At 37.2% G+C, this 19,486-nt stretch overlaps 2 protein-coding genes, 1 long non-coding RNA gene and 1 pseudogene across 8 annotated transcripts in view; 3 read left to right on the forward strand and 1 right to left on the reverse strand.

Moving 5' to 3' along the window:
• The window catches only part of LOC6048845 (kinase suppressor of Ras 2), a 207,923-nt gene that overhangs the window by 126,803 nt on the left and 61,634 nt on the right, over nt 1–19,486 (forward strand). The gene's annotated exons all lie outside the window — the stretch shown is intronic.
• Nucleotides 1–19,486, reverse strand: part of LOC6052411 (glutamate [NMDA] receptor subunit 1) — a 211,166-nt gene that overhangs the window by 79,738 nt on the left and 111,942 nt on the right. For all 6 annotated transcript variants that reach the window (XM_038266329.1, XM_038266327.1, XM_038266328.1 and 3 more), the window contains one exon: nt 10,635–10,690. In XM_038266329.1, the coding sequence (XP_038122257.1) occupies nt 10,635–10,690 (56 nt within the window). The remainder of the gene's footprint in view (nt 1–10,634; nt 10,691–19,486) is intronic.
• On the forward strand, nt 839–1,313 carry LOC119770812 (annotated as a pseudogene).
• Nucleotides 5,847–6,227, forward strand: LOC119770813. Its single transcript, XR_005279001.1, has 3 exons — nt 5,847–5,898; nt 5,954–6,023; nt 6,083–6,227. It is a non-coding gene; the product is annotated as an uncharacterized LOC119770813 (long non-coding RNA).

Below are 19,486 nucleotides of genomic sequence, written 5' to 3' on the forward strand. Positions count from 1 at the left end.
TATCTGAGGCGTGCACCTTTGTGCCGTGATCCAGCAAAAGCTATATTATCAGGAAACGGTTATACTCGATGCAACATCGGCCGTCACCGGAATGTGGGTTATCCGTCGTGTCCAAATCACCTTCCTTGGCCGCAACAGGCCGCAACCAGCGTGAGACCCTCCAAAGTTTGCACTCGATCTTATTTTTTATTATTTTTGTTTACTTTGATGGTAACCATCCAGCTTCAGACGTTTAGTTGGAGTTGCGTGTAATCAAAATTGGGTATTGCAAGGGGCTACTTTTTCTAGAGAAACACTATCGTACATAAACTACGTGGCCTTCAAATTTGAAATCGGCACTTTAAAAAAATCGATATTTTTATTAATTTATTGATTTTTTTTACAATTTTAAGAGTAGTATGACTGTTACAATGTATTCAGCATTTTTTGATACTTTTTGTTTAAAAATAAAAATAAAATTAGCCTCCTCGACCCTTATAACCCGACCATGGCCGAGAGACAAAAAGTTTAATTTAAATTTGTACCAAACAGGTTTTTTGCAATTTTGAAAATTGAGGGAACTCCCTGAGAAAAAATAACTTTATTTTGAGTCTTAGCTTGAGTATGTTACTCACGTTTAGAGTACATAATGAAAGCAACCAAACTAAGTTTGAGTCAACAGTGTACAAACACTCCTGAGCGTGCAGCTGTCAAATTCGCTCTTTCTGTCCTGCTTGCACCATGAATGACAAAGAAGGAAGATTCCACTAAACGTTGACAGCTCAGTCATAATCATTTGCCGCGATCAGTTGAAACTGCTTATCAATCTGCAAAAAAATAATGCTGAATTCGGGAAAAGTAGCAGCAAATCGTCCTTTTTCTGATTCGTGCCGTGCTAGAAACGCCAGATCAAAATGCAGTTGCACGTTCGTGGACTGAACACTCACGTCCTAGAGGTCGGACCCCGGGAAACCATCCAAGATGTACCAAGGTAAAGCTCGCCGCCCTGGAGTGCATCGAGGAACCGGCCCAGCTGGTGCTGTCCTGCGAGGGCATGCTGCTCGCCCACGACTCGCTCGTGTCCACCCCCGGCTCGGCCGAACTCGACCTGACCGTGCCGCTGCTCGGTGGTAAGGTACACGGTTCGCTGGCCCGTGCCGGCAATGTCGGGCCAAACGCCGAAGGTCGAGAAGAAGGAAAAGAAAAAGAAGACCGGCCGTGCCAAGCGCCGCATCCAGTACAACCGCAACTTTGCCAACGTGGTGCAGGCCTTCGGTCGCGCGGTCCGAACGCCAACTCGACGTAAGCAGCTCTGTGTGTGAGTGTGGGTGGGATTTGTGGCTTGTTTGATTCCTTGCGAAGGTGAAGGAAGAAAAGGCGAGAATAAAATGAAGAAATGAAACGCCCTTTTGGAGGTAAATGAAAATAGAAATAATTTGCTTACCAAATAATAATTGTCGGCGAAAATCACAGGGTATTTGTATCGCGTCAATCTCTCCAGACTACGGAGGTCTGGCAAGGCGTTGTCCCAGTCCCCCTTGCCCCGCACCACACGGGCCACGACAACTCAGCAGCTGCGGTGCGGCTAGAGGAGGCGAAGACCGACGAAGGGTGAACAGGTGTCGTGAGGAAGCGGTAGACACGGTGGCACAATCCGCCGTAATGCTGGGACTATGTGGAGGAAGCGGAATGACGAGAACCGGAATCGGAAGTCTGGCGGAGCATCACCGTATCGAGCCACCGCGGGAAAGAGCATGAGCAATCGCGTAGACAGCACAGTGAGTAAAAAAAAGATGATAAAGGCAGGTGCATCTAGGTCTAGGGAAGAAATTGGGTGTAAATTATACGACAAGTACGGGGAACCCGGTTGACAGTTATCTGGTTCCGAACACCGCTTTTGAGCAACTGGGTAAAACTGGACTTTTTAATTGTGAACTAATGTAACAACTCAAGCAAAACATTGTGGATTTGTAAACAAATAGTACATCTTATCCCTTCAGTGGATGTTTACTTTAAGAATGAGCTCTTTGTTTACAGATCCACATTGGTCCATTCACAATGTTTAGCTTGAACTATTGATGTTTAATGCTTACCAATGTTGTTATTTAGCAATCAACTTTATTCAGAAACCGCTCTCCGGATTCTCCGCGGAGTACGGCCACAACATCCGCTGACCATTGTTTGCCGACTGTCGTGAAAATCGTTTTGCCACTAATGACATTTATCTAGTTTGTTTGGACTAAAATAGAGCGTTTTACCGTTTCATTTGATACGAAAACACTTTCACTGAACTTCGCACCAAGCGCACCAAGCATTAACAACAAATGAACTGATTTGTTTTTGTGAGCTGTCACTCGCAAAACAATTGAACTTTAAATTTACATGTTTTTCAAATTTTAAATTCCACAAATATACATCATAAGTGCATTTACATGCTTTTCAACTTTCAAATTTGTGACGAGCAAAAAACAAAAGTTCCACTTGAATGAAGTTCAAGCATTACGTTGAATCTGACTTTACATGAAGGCTCTTTAAATGCAATACATCTATTTACAATGAATTTCAAAATTACATTGAGCATGTTTACGTTCAAAACAAGGTTTCAGTGTCGGGTAAATTTACATTTTTTTTCTGTGTATAATGATTTGAACATTGATTCTGGATTAGGCACAAGTTTAGTTTTTAGTGATTAAGGTATCGTTTAGATTTATCTAAATCAATCTTTATTTGGAACTAATTAACTTGAAACCATTCATTTTTTAAATTCACATTCCGTAGTCCTTCATATTTAAATATTATTGTTAACTAGCATAGAAAAAAGAAATGTCAAAGAAATTAATTAAAAACAATCAACATTAGAGTCTAGTTGAACGCCAAATGTGCAGTAGTCAGATTTTCATCCATTCAAATATTGAAATAAATTTATCTAAATTTAAAAATAAGGGTTTTGTGAAAGTCTCATTGCTCACATTCCTTTCTGAGTGTTATGACATTTCAAATCCCTCTAAATTTAATAAAATCCCTTCAAAAACTCAACCAACCATTAAAGTTACTTTTTTTGCCTGACAGGTAGACTTTCAGGTATGTCAAAATTACCCCACAAGCCATGTCCCAATTACCCCCATAGTATGTTCTATCAAAAATTGCAATTTTTGATGATAAAAATTGATAAAATGCACAATATTGCGCAATTCTCCCCAACTTGGACTTCGCACTAAATTATTGCTATCGATCGCACTATTGCGGTTTGTCAAACTGGCTTGGGAAATTTAAATTTTCTCAAAAAATGATCAAAGCGAGCCGATGTTGCTCACCTGTCAATCGCAATTGTGAAGTGCGAATGTCCAGTTTGGTGGAAACTGCGACTGGAAATGTAAATAAACAACTGCTGGTTGCCTAGTTTTCGGAAATTTTGCTGTCAAAAGTGCGAGAGAAAAGTGCGGGCCAAATCCAAGTTACAGTGCGAGGATCAATATTTACACGTACATATCTCAGGCATCGTCCAAGCAACCGTCTTAAATAAAAATTGTCCACTTTTTTGCCATATAATCCCTGCAAAACCTTATTTCCCAACCCTCACATATTAGAACTTAAGGCAGTGCCAACCAGCCTTTGGAAACTTTTACATATTATAACAAAATTACTTAAACCAGGGGTGCTCAAAGAATGGCCCGCGGGCCAAACGTGGCCCGCGAGGTAATATTTTGTGGCCCGCGGACCCACTTTGAATGATCATATGAAATGGCCCTTTGTCCATTTGTAAAGTGATTTTATATTTTTTATTTTTTTTATAATGAAGGTTTATTTTTAACCTTTTATGCTATTTTTTTTTATTATTTTTTAATATAAAACCATTGATTTACCCATATTTTAATCCCCATTATACGACACAAATATATTGTTCAAAAATCTTTCTAATTGAAACACTATCACACGAATCAATGTGAGTGCAAATAGTAAATTTCGTCAAAATTTTTATTAAACATTTTCAAAAATGTTCTATGAGACATTCAAACATTTGACTTAGGTAGACAACTTTAATAAGAGCAAAAAAATATGTCTATATTCCATGTCAATTTAACAGTCAAAATTACCCTTTTAATGAACTGAGCCTCAAACTTAATTTACACCACTTCTACCTCGGGATTCGAACTCATGAAAGGTGACAGTTGAATCTAACTGATTATCATCCAATTCAGGCAGACAAAAGTTTTTAAAATTCAGAAGAATAAGGTTGTTGCAAATATTTTACAAAGTTTTTATCCAATCTCATTTTTTTTTTTATTTTAGTGTATTTTCAATTCACAGTACCGCAAACAGTTTTATTCATTCTATTTTGTTAAATCTTGCATTATTTTGGAATTAAATGATTACAAATCTGTACGGGTGTATAATGCATTTTCCAACATTTTTTTCATTGAAATGTTTCAGAATTTCAATTCTGGCTTACAATTACAATTTTTATATATTTTTTAATTTTTCTCCCTCCCACGACCATTCCCAGAATCGAAGGAAAAAAAACATTTTTTTTTAAATTTTCAACAACTATTTTGCAATGACTTTTCATTTATTACACTTAATTTATAGATAAAATTACGCCGTATATTCACAAGTATATTCAACAAAACACAATTTTATTAAATACCATAAACAATAAAATCAAGCGAACTCATGAAAACTGTAATTTTCTGTTCTGAAAATTTTCAAAAAATATTTTAAATTTTGCAGGAATAAAAAAAGGTAGATGTTTTTGGAGCAATTCCATGTCAAATAGGGAATCGGTTGTACCCGACCCTCTCTGATTTCAATGAAACTTTGTAGACATGTTATCCTAGGCATATATAAGCCATTTTTGTGTATATGGAGCCAGTATAATGACATAATGACATTTGAGAAGGGCGTACGTGTTTTCAATATTTTTGTATTTCGTAAATTAAATATTGCTGTATCTCGAAGCCGTTGCATCGTACCAAAAAGTGGTCAAAGACAAACTTGTAGGAAATTTGACGGGCTTTCCGAAAAAAATACACTGAAAGAAAAAAACACTCCACTTTTATGAGATTTTTTGATTTTTAAGTTTAAAAGTTAAATTTGAAGGTGAGCCCACGATTTTTTTTTCGCTCAAAATTTTTGTGAAAATAGCCAAAGATGTCACAAAAAGACTCACGCAGGATGGAGCAACTGACCTAAAAAAAATACAAAAATCATTTACTGAAACTGATTTTTTTGGAAAGTGCTCTAAACGTCAAAATTTTCAAAAGCCGAACACGGGAATCGATTTTCCAAACAATTTTTCATAAAAATCTGCATATTGACCATTGTCCTAAGTCCAATCCTTGTGAAGTTACAGCGGTTTTAAAAATAAAAATGTTGAAAAAATAGGTTTTTTGATGGTTTTTGGCAAATTCTATATGACGAACTTGATTTTTCAGTTTCGAAAATATTTTTACCGAAAAGCTCGTCCAATTTCCCATAAGTTTGTCTTTGACCAAATTTCAATTGGATGTATGGCCTTACAGATATAAGCTAATTACATTGCTCATAACTGAAAACATAATATTTTTTCAGTGTAGTAAAGTAACCTGAATAATAAATTAGCCTATATCTGTAAGCCCATACATCCAATTGAAATGTGGTCAAAGACAAACTAATGGGAAATTGGACGAGCTTTTCGGTAAAAATATTTTCGAAACTGAAAAATCAAGTTCGTCATATGGAAATTGCCAAAAACCATCATGTTAAGAGCAATCGGTGCAGTAGGTATCCCTCGTCGACACGGGGGCCAACTGTTGAGTACATTAGTTCGATTTGTCACATTTGATAGATGGTCAAGGAACGTCAAGTTCAAATTCGCTCCGTCAGCCTTTTCTGACATCAGTCTATTAGCAATCTCTTCAACGGTAGACGTGTACAATTAAGGTGGACTTATTATTTATAATTTACTTGAATTTATTATAATCGAATGAAATTTCAGCACATCTATTGGGTTGCTTACAAATAAGAGTTCGTTCTGTAGTGGTTAGAATTATAAACGGACACTAAATGTAACTATTCTCTATCTTTCTTAGCCGAGGACGGCCGCTAATAAAAATCTATATTTTAGCTTCGAGCTGAACTGAACTGCAACTAGCGTGTTCTGCTTCCAGGATTAATCCGAGTTCTAATCACCACGTACACATCATAAAACCTATTTTTTCAACATTTCTATTTTTAAGACCGCTGTAACTTCACAAGGATTGGACTTAGGACAATGGTCAATATGGAGACTTTTATGTAAAATTGTCTGGAAAATCGATTCCCGTGTTCGGCTTTTGAAAATTTTGACGTTTGAAGCACTTTTAAACAAAAAAAAAAGGTTTCAGTAAATGATTTTTGTATTTTTTTTTAGGTCAGTTGCTCCATCCTGCATTTTTCGTGAGTCTTTTTGTAACATCTTAGGCTATTTTCACAAAAATTTTGAGCGAAAAAAATCGTGGGCTCACCTTCAAATTTAACTTTTAAACTTAAAAATCAAAAAATCTCATAAAAGTGGAGTGTTTTTTTTTTCTTTCAGTGTATTTTTTTCGGAAAGCCCGGCAAATTTCCTACAAGTTTGGCTTTGACCACTTTTTGGTACGATGCAACGGCTTCGAGATACAGCAATATTTAAATTACGAAATACAAAAATATTGAAAACACTTACGCCCTTCTCAAATGTCATTATCGAGTGTTACTGGCTCCATATACACAAAAATGGCTTATATATGCCTAGGATAACATGTCTACAAAGTTTCATTGAAATCGGAGAGGGTCGACAAAAAAGTACCTAAAAAAAATTCTGTTTTTTGCTGGAATTGCTCTTTGATCTTTTAAATTAAATTGACGTAATTTCTTTTCTTAATAAACTATTTTGTACATTTGGCCCGCGAGCTAATGTGAGCTTCAAATTTGGCCCGGCATCCAAAAACTTTGAGCACCCCTGACTTAAACTATTCCAACTTCTTTGGTTTGTCCATACTCCTAGGCCATCACTAGTACTAGCCTTATCACTTAAATTGCCGTTTTAACTTTATATCCGAAAAAAGGTGATTTTTAAATGGGTGTCCAAATTACCTCAAACTCCCCTACTCTCTTCGGGAAAGTTGTAGAGCACATTCCAGGGCAACCGAATATCAATCCGGTTTTAATATAGCAACGAAACTATTGGCACTACGCCCCCCGGGGCATGGCCTTCCTCTAACGTGGGATTTCTGCTCCAGCGCCTCTGACGAGACAGGAGAAACCGGGACCGACGTTTTACTTCACCATCCGATAGAAGCTCAGTGGATAAGGCGGGAATCGAACCCGCGTCTCATAGCATCATCGGGATCGGCAGCCGAAGCCGCTACCCCTGCGCCACGAGACCCACCGTGATAGCGTGAAACGTGAATTTTTGAAATATAAAAATCACAAAAAATGGTTTTCCCCATACAAACTTATATGGAAAAATTAAATCGCTTTGCGCAAAGTGAGGACTCAACCAATCGTTCCCAAACTTTAGGGAGTTGTTTAGGACCCCAAAAGGAACTAAAAAGTAGCTGTGCTCACTAAATTTGGACAACTTTATTTTTTTCCATAGAACCATATTACACCCTAATGAGACATTTATGCGAACATGGACAGTAGGGTGGTCCAAATCCGGGCTTTTTCGGGGCTACCCCCTGAAATCAAAGAATGACACCTCACTAGGCTAAATTACAAATTTGAGCTGATTCTGATCACGGGAACCCCTCCCCCTAATCGTCGAAATGTATGAAGAAAAGCAACTGTTTTACTTTTTTACCTGTTGAGGGCGCAATATTCCTTCAATCTTTATCAATTCTGAGATGTAGGACCTTCATTAAATTTACAGAAACTTTTTTTTTGAAGATACCATAGTTTTAAGGGTTTTTTGCTGAAAAGTTATTAGCTTCCGAAAAGGATCATTTTTGAGCGACCGGCTCAAAGGGGCAACATAACAGGCGCACTGCCCGGAAGATATAGGGGATCGGGAGGAGGAAGGTTTGAGAAAATGAGTGTAGGTGTGAATAGTAAGAACTTACATTACTTGAGTAGTTTTTGTTGCATATTTTGCAGAAATCATGGCAAAAATCTTAGCCAAATGTAGGGGAAATTCTGCCATATGGCTGGCGCCATTTCCAATATTAACAAACTTTCTTTGTTTGAATTGATATTTTTCGGCGAATCAATTCAAACAAAGAAAGTAAAAATACTCGGCGATCAAAAATAGAAAAATAATATTAACAAAGTAATTTCCACACAGTTTTTTTGTAAACAAAGAATTTTATAGTTTTTTTAAAGGTCCTATAAGCTATTGTGTTTTATATGTTTGCTTATTCATCATTCATCGTCGTTTTTTTTAAATAGCGTCGAAATGTTAGTAACAGAGCAGTTCTCTAGGATTTCGGTCATTCGATTTTTTTTGTATTTTTTAATCCGACTGAAACTTGTTTGGTGCCTTCGGTATGCCCAAAGAAGCCATTTTGCATCATTAGTTTGTCCATATAAATCTCCATACAAATTTGGCAGCTGTCCATACAAAAATGATATGTGAAAATTCAAAAATCTGTATCTTTTGAAGGAATTTTTTGATCGATTTGGTGTCTTCGGCAAAGTTGTAGGTATGGATACGGACTACACTGGAAAAAATAATACACGGTAAAAAAATTTTTATGATTTTTTATTTAACTTTTTATCACTAAAACTTGATTTACAAAAAAACACTATTTTTATTTTTTTATTTTTTGATATATTTTAGAGGACATAAAATGCCAACTTTTCAGAAATTTCCAGGTTGTGCAACAAATCTTTGACCGAGTTATGAATTTTTTAAACAATACTGACTTTTTTAAAAAGATCGAAATTTTGGTCGTAAAATTGAATTTGCAATCAAAAAGTACTTCAGTGAAATTTTGATAAAGTGCATCGTTTTCAAGTTATAGCCATTTTTATGTACACAGAAAAAAAATGTGTAAATTTGGAAGCTTTAATTTTGGAAGGTTGAATATTACCTCTTTTATGATATAATTTTACCTCAATTTAGACTGAAAAAGTGACATTACACCAGAAAAGTGGTAAAATTAAGCATTTCCAGAGGTAAAATTACACCTTTTTTCTGACATAAAAGATGTACCCCTTCCCAGATGTAATATTACCATGATTTTTTTTTCTGTGTAACTTTTTTCGAAATAGTCGCAGTTTTTCATTTTTTTATATTAGTGCACATGTTTACCCACTTTTGAAAAAAATATTTTTGAAAAGCTGAGAAAATTCTCTATATTTTGCTTCTTCGGACTTTGTTGATACGACCTTTAGTTGCTGAGATATTGCAATGCAAAGGTTTAAAAACAGGAAAATTGATGTTTTCTAAGTCTCACCCAAACAGCCCACCATTTTTCAATGTCGATATCTCTGCAACTAATGATCCGATTTTCAATGTTAAAATATGAAACATTTGTGAAATTTTCCGATCTTTTCGAAAACAATATTTTCAAAATTTTCTAATCAAGACTAACATTTAAAAAGGGCGTAATATTGAATGTTTGGCCTTCTCGACCCGGGAAATTCGGTCGAGACTCCCGGGAAATTTAAACTTATAAATATCGAAGCAAAATTATGTAAACTAATCAGAAAAAAAAAACATTTGAAAAAATCAAAATTGTTTAGAACATTGAATGTCCAATGTTCGATGTTCAAGTTCGAACAAACCAATGTTTCTCTAATCTTCTTATTCAGAAAGTGTAAATTTTAACTTATCAAAAATTCCAATGACTATGATTTAGAGAAGCCAAAAAAAGGTGGACCCAAAAATTTACTTTAAAAAATATTTAGCAGTTACACCCCAGGTATGAAATATTTTTTTTTTATTTTCAAGTATTATTTTTTCTAATTATTTGTAAAAGGGAAAGGCTTTTCAAGTTAAGTTCAATTTCCGTATCTTCTCTTGAGCATAGCAATCCAATCTAGTTTTTTGTGAACATTTGGGTTTACCTGATAACTGTAAATATTTTTTCAATGAATATTTAATGTTGAACTAAAAATTAAAAAACAATTTAATTTGTTGTTTTGAGTCGTTGTTGCATATTGCAAAATTCCCGATAGTGGGAAATTATAAATAAGCTACATTAGTTATTTTTTTACAATAATCTAATAACAAGTTTGTGAACCTTTTGAAAAATCACTCAGTGCGAATTAAGATTCGTAAATATTTTAAACTAAAATTTTGAGTCTTAAAAACTCAAGAAACGATTTTGTTTTAGCAGATTTAGAAAAAAAAATAATCAAAAGTTTTATATAGTTCCTCGAGTTCCTCAAAACAATGAGGCTGTTTAAATTAACGTTTCATAGAATTAGTATGAATTAAAAGTAACTGAATTCATTTAAAAGAAACAAATTTATTACTTCTCATATTAAATTTTTGACACTGTTGGCGTAGTAAAAAAAACTCCCGGGTCCCGGAAATTCCCGGGAAATTGCCAAGTTCAACTCTCGATTCCCGGGAAATTGAAAATCTCGAGAATCGTCACCCTCTAGAAGGCACCAAAAAAGTTTCAGCCGGATTAAAAAATACAAAAATTAAAATCAAAGAAAAAATACCGATTCCGTGGAGAACTGCTCAACATATTTTTATCACTTACCTGGCCTGTCAGTCCGCGAATGTTACGAGTTTTCAAATAGTTAAACATCTTACGTCCTGCGGAAGTGAATGTTTTAAGCTACAGTTTTAAAGTGTCTCGACTTTGATGATAGGTTCTGCGTTTTTTCAATACTGGAAAGGATCCTATGCCAAATATGCGCCCATTACAATAAAGGGTAGTGATGAAAAATGGCCATTGAAATTAAAAATTAGAAAACATTTAGGAACTTAAAACTGCTCTGATTTCCGTAAATCTTCGCGCAATACTATTTCCTTTGTTGCATCTGAAAGGTCTTTTGAACCACTACAGAATGGTGTATAAAGATCCAGATTTTTTTTTCTATTTTTCACTTAACATTAGTAAACTATGCCTGCGGTGAGATAGAGCCATTCTTATGAATATACTGCCCATGTTCGCATAAACGTCCCATATGCAAGAACAGCAAGCTGAGAAAAGCGCATTTGAAGGTTGTACCACAAATAAGGCTAGCATAAGGTTAAGTTTTCGCGAAAAAAAACGGGTATCCTCCTGATTTCTAGAACAAAGTACCTACTGGATGTTGTAGGCTTTTCTGAAAGAGCATACGATTTAGAAACAAACTGCATCAATAACTCAAAAGCAACCAAAATGCATATGAGATATTTATGCGATAAGGGGCAGTATAACAATTGAACAATTTTTTTTCCCTTCCTTATTTTGTTTATTTTTCAGTGCCAAAAAAATACGATCTGAACCAACAATTATAAATAATCAATAAAATAATGGCTAAAATCGAAAAACCTAGAAAATTTTAAAGTACTCCTCTACTTTGCTTGAATACATGTGAAAAATGGTGGCGCAATAGCGCGGTCAAAGCCTGCTCTCATGCACACTAGCATATCATTTATTTTGCTTGCCGTTACAACATTTAACCTCACTTGTTTCGTGTACATACACGCAACATCGATAACTCCATGCAGGTCATTCTTGCGCACTCGCATAACTCCATGCAGGTCATTCTTGCGCACTCGCATACGAACCTCACATTGCACCTCATGTACAAAACGATGTGCGAAAAAAAGTTACGTTTGAAAGCTACTGCAGTACTGCACACGGTGTTAAAAATATCGTAGTATGAAAAAATATGCCATCCGAGATGTTGATGTCTATCGATTTCTTACACCATAACACACCTCTGAGCTAAAAATTAAAACATTCGCTGATATAGTTTTCGATATACAGCCCTTTAAAGATGTCACACAATGTTGCGATCCTCACGCGCTCGTGAGTGCTCATTCGTGAGGAGGAGCGCTGCGCGCTAGCTCACATTTACCCGCGCTCCAGTGGTGTCACGGTTCGCTTTTGAGTGTATCATAGCCATTCAATCGACAAACCTATCGGGTGAGCGCTTATCGAACGCTCAGAGCGGCGGGTTTGAACGGTTTGCGAACCAAAATTTCGATCATCATTTCTCTGCTCGCTTGCCGCTCCGCTCTGAACGGAGTAAAGAGAGCGTTCAGCTAACGGTTCGCCAACGGAGAATGTAGGCACTGATAGAAAAACTTATTTGTTTTATATTTTCACTCCCACAAAATTGTTCAAATTTGTTAACGATAAAGTTATCAAGGGACCAAAGAGTCCTCTGTTGACCCAGAACATAACAACATAATATAAAAAAGTCTATCATACTCACTGGAGCTATGCGGGTATGATCTGCAGTCATAAACCGCAGACCTCTTGCTTGTTACGGCGGTGGACTAACCGATAATAAATCCAGGGAGTTATTGGAAGACCCAGGACATCCTAATGAGTTGTTGCAGTCACGCTCTGTAGCCCTCCAAAATCACTTAAGCCGTCTGCTGTAGCCTTCTGTTGTCAAAACCATGAAATGTTTTTCTCTGAGTGCCGTTTTTTAGCTCTTCTTGCGAACCGCGCATTGATGGTCCCTCTCACTCTCATTCGCGATGAGAGAGCAAGGGTTCATGCGAACCACGGCAGGCGTTCGGATCGTGGTTCGCTTGTGCTTGGTTCGCAATCATGAGCGAACCACACTTGAGCGTCATGACGTATCGTTTGAACCACGATTCGACTGAGCGAACCGTGACAGCACTGCCGCGCTCACGTTTGCTCCACGCTCGCGCTCATATTTTGCTCACGGAGCGCTCATTTTGGAAGTACGTTTTTGAGAAGTTTTTTTTTTAATTCTAATTGAGTTTTTTACTTAAGGCGCAGCAGGGCAGTGGAAACATTACTTAGTGAACTACTTTTTTGATATAGTAATTGAATCGAGACTCTTCATGTAAAATAAGATTCATCGTAATGCATGAAAAAACGAAACTATTGGCACTACGCCCCCCGGGGCATGGCCTTCCTCTAACGTGGGATTTCTGCTCCAGCGCCTCTGACGAGACAGGAGAAACCGGGACCGACGTTTTACTTCACCATCCGATAGAAGCATGAATCTGCATGAATCTTATGCAAATAGAATTATGATATTGCAAAATCGTCGATTTGAAAATATGTAAGGCATGTAATTTTTTTGCTTATGTAATTTTTTGTAAATCGTAAACTCTAAAAGCATTTAAAATTAAATAGCAAACTATTTCGATAATGACAATTCGCAAATCAGTTTGATTGTTATTGTTGGTTGAGGCAGAGCAAGTGGGTGTATTTTTGAATCAAGCGGATGTAGGAGGCAGCCCGGGCAGACGGTAATAACAACATTCATGCTATTTCAATAACAAATGCTGTTAAAATAACAGAAAGTGTTATGGAATCTTCATGAAAAATCCATTTTTGCATAAGGGTTTAATAACAGTTTTTGTTATCATAACAAAATTTATTATTGGTCTGATATTGGTTGAAAGCCAAAACAACTTTGGAATAACATTTTTTGTTATGGAAGAATACCTCCAACTGTTATTGGGATGATCGGATAAGTTGTTAAAATAACAAAAAATAATAACAAAGATTTGTTCGAGGAATAACTAAAAATGTTATTAGTCTCTTATTACAATAACAATCCAATAACAAAAAAATATTACGACGAATAACAAATTTTGTTATAAATAACAAAAAATGTTACTGTCCAAGTATTATCAAATATCAAAACATGTTATTCCCAAGTTATTTCCGTCTGCTCGGGAGACCAGGGGTTTCCCGACACTTCCATCACCACGGCAATCTTCTCTGGCACAGACTCCAAGACGAACGAAACTTGGATTCAGGTTGACACGATTTCTGAACCGGATCTTTCGAAGTGATGATGATTCGGTTGGCCCGGAGGAGAAGTTGTCACTATCAAATGAGGTGTTCTTCGGGGACATAACGATTGGCGGAATTGGTTGTACAATAATGTGGGTCTTGGGCGGGTAGTTTGATCGTGATCCAATCTTAGGCTTTTTTTCAATTTGTTCTTCTTACAGAATCTATCTAGTGAGAGGTCCCTTCACCTCACTTCCGCAATCGATGCGATTCGTATTCGGTATGTCGTCCAAGTCCCCACGTCCGAGTCCGAATCCTCCATCGCTGCCTTTTCTATCCTCCTCCAGCTGCTTCTGGACCTGCCCGGAAGACGGTTTCTTTTCACTGGGGAAATCTAACTTTGGCCAAAGGCTGAGTTCGGCCTTGATGAGGGTGATTTCCACCTTGATGCCGATCATCTGCACCTTGGACTTTGCGACGTCAACGATTCCCCGCAGCTTCAGATTTACGTTGTCCTGTTGTGGGAAAAGTAGAAAAACAGCTAGCCGAGTCGGGTTCAACCAGACTGTGCTCTTTCGGTAAGGGCAAATTTTCACGTAAACCGTGACCACGACATGGGTGGCCGTTTGGTGCCAGTCAAACCGACACCGACACGGGTTTTGATTGTTCCTCGTCGCTTGTCCACCGATGCTGGCCCGTTTCACAGTCGGCCAGGTTCATGGACCATTGGTTCCAGTGTGGTGAACGCACTTTCGAACGGGGGCCGAACCAGCATGTCCCACTCTCTTGGGTGTTCGCGGCATATTATGGCTTCCTGGACTTGGAATATTCTGCTGTTTGTTCTGGTTGTTGAGTTGTCTGTGCTTTTAGTGAATTTTCTCCGAAAATCGCCGATTTTTGACTCATTAGGGCACGCCTCGGAGTCGAAATCATTGGTGCTGTGCGTGATGGAAAAACGATCAAGTGTAGTGGTTAGAAGACCGTGTTGGTGGTTCGACAGAAGAAGCCATAGAAGATTTATTTAGACTTTTCACAACAGATTTAAGCTTTTTAATCATATTAAAGCATAATTCAATTACTAAATTATTGAAATTTTCAAATTAAATCATTTTTAAAAAATACAGATTTTTGTGATTTTTTGGATCAAAAAATCTGTATAATCCAGATTTATCTGTATATCTGGCATGGCTGTTGAGTACCAAACTGCCGTTTTACGGTGATATGATGTATACGCCATTTTGGACATTTTCAATTTTATTGTACAGTCTGATAAAGAATCTTAAAAGCTACCTCCTGACGAAAGAATTTTTCAAAAAACTGCTCTGGGGCCCATTTTATTAAGCAAACAAACTATGATGTATACGCCAATTTTACTCATCATGATGTATGTATACATTGAGAATTGATAGAAGTCAAATTCAATACTGTTTGAATGTTGATTTGAAGTTTTGGGACCAAATCAAGACTGGGCAATATTTTATTACATTATTTCGATTTAATTCTTAAGGGGACGTCCATTAGGCATCAACCATAAAGTACGCCACGTTTTGAGGGAAGAGGGGGGATTTGAGCAAGCGTGACGTTGCGTTTTAAAAGCATGAGGAAATCGTGACAAAGGGGGGAGTAAATTTTGGCTGATTTTAATGTGACGTTCTTAATGGATGACACCTTATCCACGTAGACACTTTTTTGAAAATTCTAGACCCACCCACCTCCCTTGCGGACAATTGTTCATGCAAAAAAGGTGTTTATGGAGCGTAGACAATCGCTAAGGGAGCGTTCTTTTATTACGTAACGCAAAAAATCGGATTTTTAGACCCCCCCCCCCTCGTAACAAAATTTCCATACAAATTTAAAAAAAATGTATGGAGCGTAACACGGCCTCCGACCCCCTCCCCCAACTGTGTTACGTAATAAAAGAACGCTCCCTAATACCCTCCCGCCCCCTTTAAGTATCCACGTGGACAATGCATTACGGGATCCGCTCAGCTATCAAAATAGCTGGCACAAAAAATAAAGCTAGCTTTGATCGAGCAATGTATACATACATGATACATCATTGGGCATGAAAAGTAGTGATTTTTTATTGCTATTTTTCGGCCAAATGATGTTTGTGGTTTAAAATCGTAGAGAATAGGAAAAAACAAGAAATTTTGTAGGGGCCACATTTTTATTGTACTTTTTAACAGTTTCTACAGAGCAGACCTTAAATTAGTCATTTCAAATTGAAAAAATGAACAAAAACAGAAAATCGTGTCTACAGCAAAATCACCTCAATGGCGTATACATCATATCGCCGTAAAACGGCAGCAAAGTGGGTGACTCTCACTGAGTGCCGATCAACGTGAGAAGTGTAGCGCTACAGTGGTGCCAGGATATAGCCTTTTACAAACTGAATGGCAAATGTTGTACAGATGGAATTAACCAAGTCGCTGGCGGCTAATGTTGCCGTTGGGGAGTGATCCACGCGTGCTGCCGAATGAATGTCATCGGGGGCTCCGACTTCTAGCTACATTTGGGGGGTCACTTGAGGGGCAGTTTGAATCGCCCCCCAACCCCCATTTTCGACGCCGTTGGATATCATCGTTATATCTGCAATTTGGTGAGTTCGTTTCATGCTTTTGTATTTTGTCGTTATTTTGTGTTTACGAACTTCGCTAAAAAATACTTTTTTTTAGATTTTGCTTTTCGTTTTCGCGTCGTATAAATTTTTTCGTGAATTGGTGAACCGTTTAATCAGGTTTTTAAATTCGTTTTTTTTTGAGAATATTTTTTTCGTTCGGTATTCACCTTAAAATCTTCATCGTGTTTATAAAGAAGAAACAAAACTATCTCCAAGTAGGGAAGACGCGATTATAATTTCGTAAATTTCGCTGGTCGTTTTAGTTTAAAATGAATTCATACAATAATATCCCTGCTCTTAGAGGCATTATTTAAATATAATAACACAATAAATACTGATCGACAACTTCTAATATTCAAACGGACACTAGAGCTGCGGTATTTTTTACTACTTAAGCTCAGAGTTATTTCAAACAAAATTCACAGTCTTTTTAAAGACTACCTGAGTTATTTTCCAAAATTCTAAACAGTCTTTTCAAGACTAACCCCACCTGAAATTTTGTTGTATTTTACAAACGAAGCCATCTTTTTAAGAGAACTTTGATTGCAAAATGCGTCAAAACCAAGGTACCAAGGTCTTCTGAAGATTTGGTCGTTACGTCGGTGAAGCGTTTGAACGCTTCAACAGCCTCATCCGAGGTCTGATTCTGATTCTGAAAGTGAGGTCAATCCTCCAATCCCATTGGCAAACAGTTTCGGTGTTTTATCCGAAACTGTGGACAAGGATCCTTCTCCTCGTACTGAGCCTTCTGCCGTCGAGAAACGAGAAAAGGCTCCGCCAATTGTAGTGACTTCCGTCTCCGATTTGGCCAGCTTTCGAACGCAACTGAAGAATTGCAAGGAAACTTGTAATTTGAAGGTTTCGTTCCAGCTTGGTCGAAGAGGAGAATGTCGCTTGTTGACGGAATCTTTACAAGATCACCAAACTTTTGTTGGTTATTTGAAAAACCACAAACACAATTTCTACACGTATGAGACCAAGAATGTTCGTCCATTCAAGGCGGTCCTGAAAGGTCTCTCCAACGACTTGTCGGTGGATGAGATCAAAAACGAACTTAAGGTGTTGCTTGGCTTTGCCCCATCCCAAGTAATACCAATGAAGAAAAAATCAAACGGGAATATTTCTCGCTTTGGTTTGACTTCACAATTTTATCTGATTCATTTCAACAGAAATGAAATCAACCATTTGAAACTTTTGGACAAAGTTCAGTTTTTGTTCCATGTACGGGTTAAGTGGGAGCATTTTAAGAAACATGGCGGTAATGGCCAGAATCTGACCCAGTGCCGGCGTTGCCAGGCATTCGGTCACGATACTGATCATTGCGCCATGGTTCCAAAATGCATGGTTTGCGGGGATTCTTCTCACGACAAGGACAATTGTCCCGTGAAAGAAGTCACCCAATTTAAATGTGCAAATTGTGCTGGAAATCACAAATCAAATTTCTGGGATTGCCCCATCAGAAAAAAGGTTTTGGATTCTCGTGCTAAGCATCAGCCGAAATCCAAACCGAAATTTTCTCAAAGTCAGGTTGTACCTGCATCTTTAAATCAAACGTTCGTGCTGTCTCACTCGAACAATGCTAGAAATACCCCTACCGTGGAAAAGTTAGGTAACAGCAATGGCATTTCTTATGCCAACGTCGTTTCGGGTTCGGGTTCATCCACGAATTTTAAATCCTCTACCAATTTTCAAATTGGGCAGGTACCTCAAATTTCATTTGAAAATTTTTCTGCTGGCAACGCTTTGGGATCTTCTGATCTCGGCGATGTTACGTTTGAAAAATGACTTTTTGCAAAACTCACTGTTTGGTTTGATTCAAACAATGAGTAATGCTACATCCATGATGGAAGCTATCCAGATTGGATTAAAATTTGCGAATGATGTTGTTCTTACCCTCAAGTTTAATCATGGATCTAAGTAATTCCATCAATATTATGAATTTTAATGCTCGCTCTTTAAAAGCGAAAGAAAATGATTTTTCAACTTTTACGAGTTCATAACGTGCATGTTGCTGTTATAACCGAAACATTTTAAAAACTGGCACTTATTTGAAAAGTGATCCAGATTATAAAGTTATAACCAATAACAGAATGAATCGAAATGGCGGTGGAGTTGCAATAGTTATCCACCGTAGTATGACTTATAGCACGTTACGTGACTTTAAGTTAAAAGTTATTGAAAGTTTGGGCATTGAACTTGAAACTTCTTTTGGGAAAATTATGATTGCAGCTGCATATTTGCCATTCCAATGCACTGGGGAAAATAAAAATTATTTCAAAGGGGATTTGAATAAACTTACTCGGCATAGATCTCGATTTTTGATCATCGGTGATTTTAATGCCAAACACCAATCTTGGAATAATTCAAAAGTAAATTCCAATGGTAAAATTCTATTCAGAGATTGCACTTCTGGTCTTTATTCGGTTTTATACCCGAATGGGCCAACTTGCTTTTCTTCTGTTAGAAATCCATCAACAATTGATTTGGTTTTGACAAATCAAAGTCAGTATTGTGGTCCTTTAGTGACTCATGCTGATTTTGATTCTGATCACCTTCCAGTAACTTTTTCACTTTCTCATGAAGCAGTTACCAGACCCAATAGTTCTGTGTTTAATTACCACAAAGCTAATTGGGACAGGTATCAGCATCATATTGAGAATAATTTAAATCATGATTTTGTTTTAGAAACCAAAGCTGATATTGATTCAGCCTTGGAATCTTTAACTAATGCAATTTTGGATGCTAGGAATATTGCTATTCCTAAAGTCCAAGTCAAATTTGATTCTCCCATTATTGATGACGATCTTCAGCTTTTGATTCGTCTGAAAATGTTCGCCGAAGACAGTATCAACGTTCTCGTGATCCTGCACTGAAGCGAATTCAAAAGATTTGCAAAAGGTTATTGACCACAGATTCACTCTCCTGAGAAATGAAAAGTTCGCAAGAGATGTCGAACAAATTAAACCTTATTCCAAACCTTTTGAAACTTTCAAAGGTTCTTAAGAAACCTCAAAACCAATCCCTTCTTTAAAAGATGGTGATAATA

This window comes from Culex quinquefasciatus, chromosome 3 (genome assembly GCF_015732765.1).
Source record: "Culex quinquefasciatus strain JHB chromosome 3, VPISU_Cqui_1.0_pri_paternal, whole genome shotgun sequence".
Taxonomy (NCBI): Eukaryota; Metazoa; Arthropoda; class Insecta; order Diptera; family Culicidae; genus Culex; species Culex quinquefasciatus.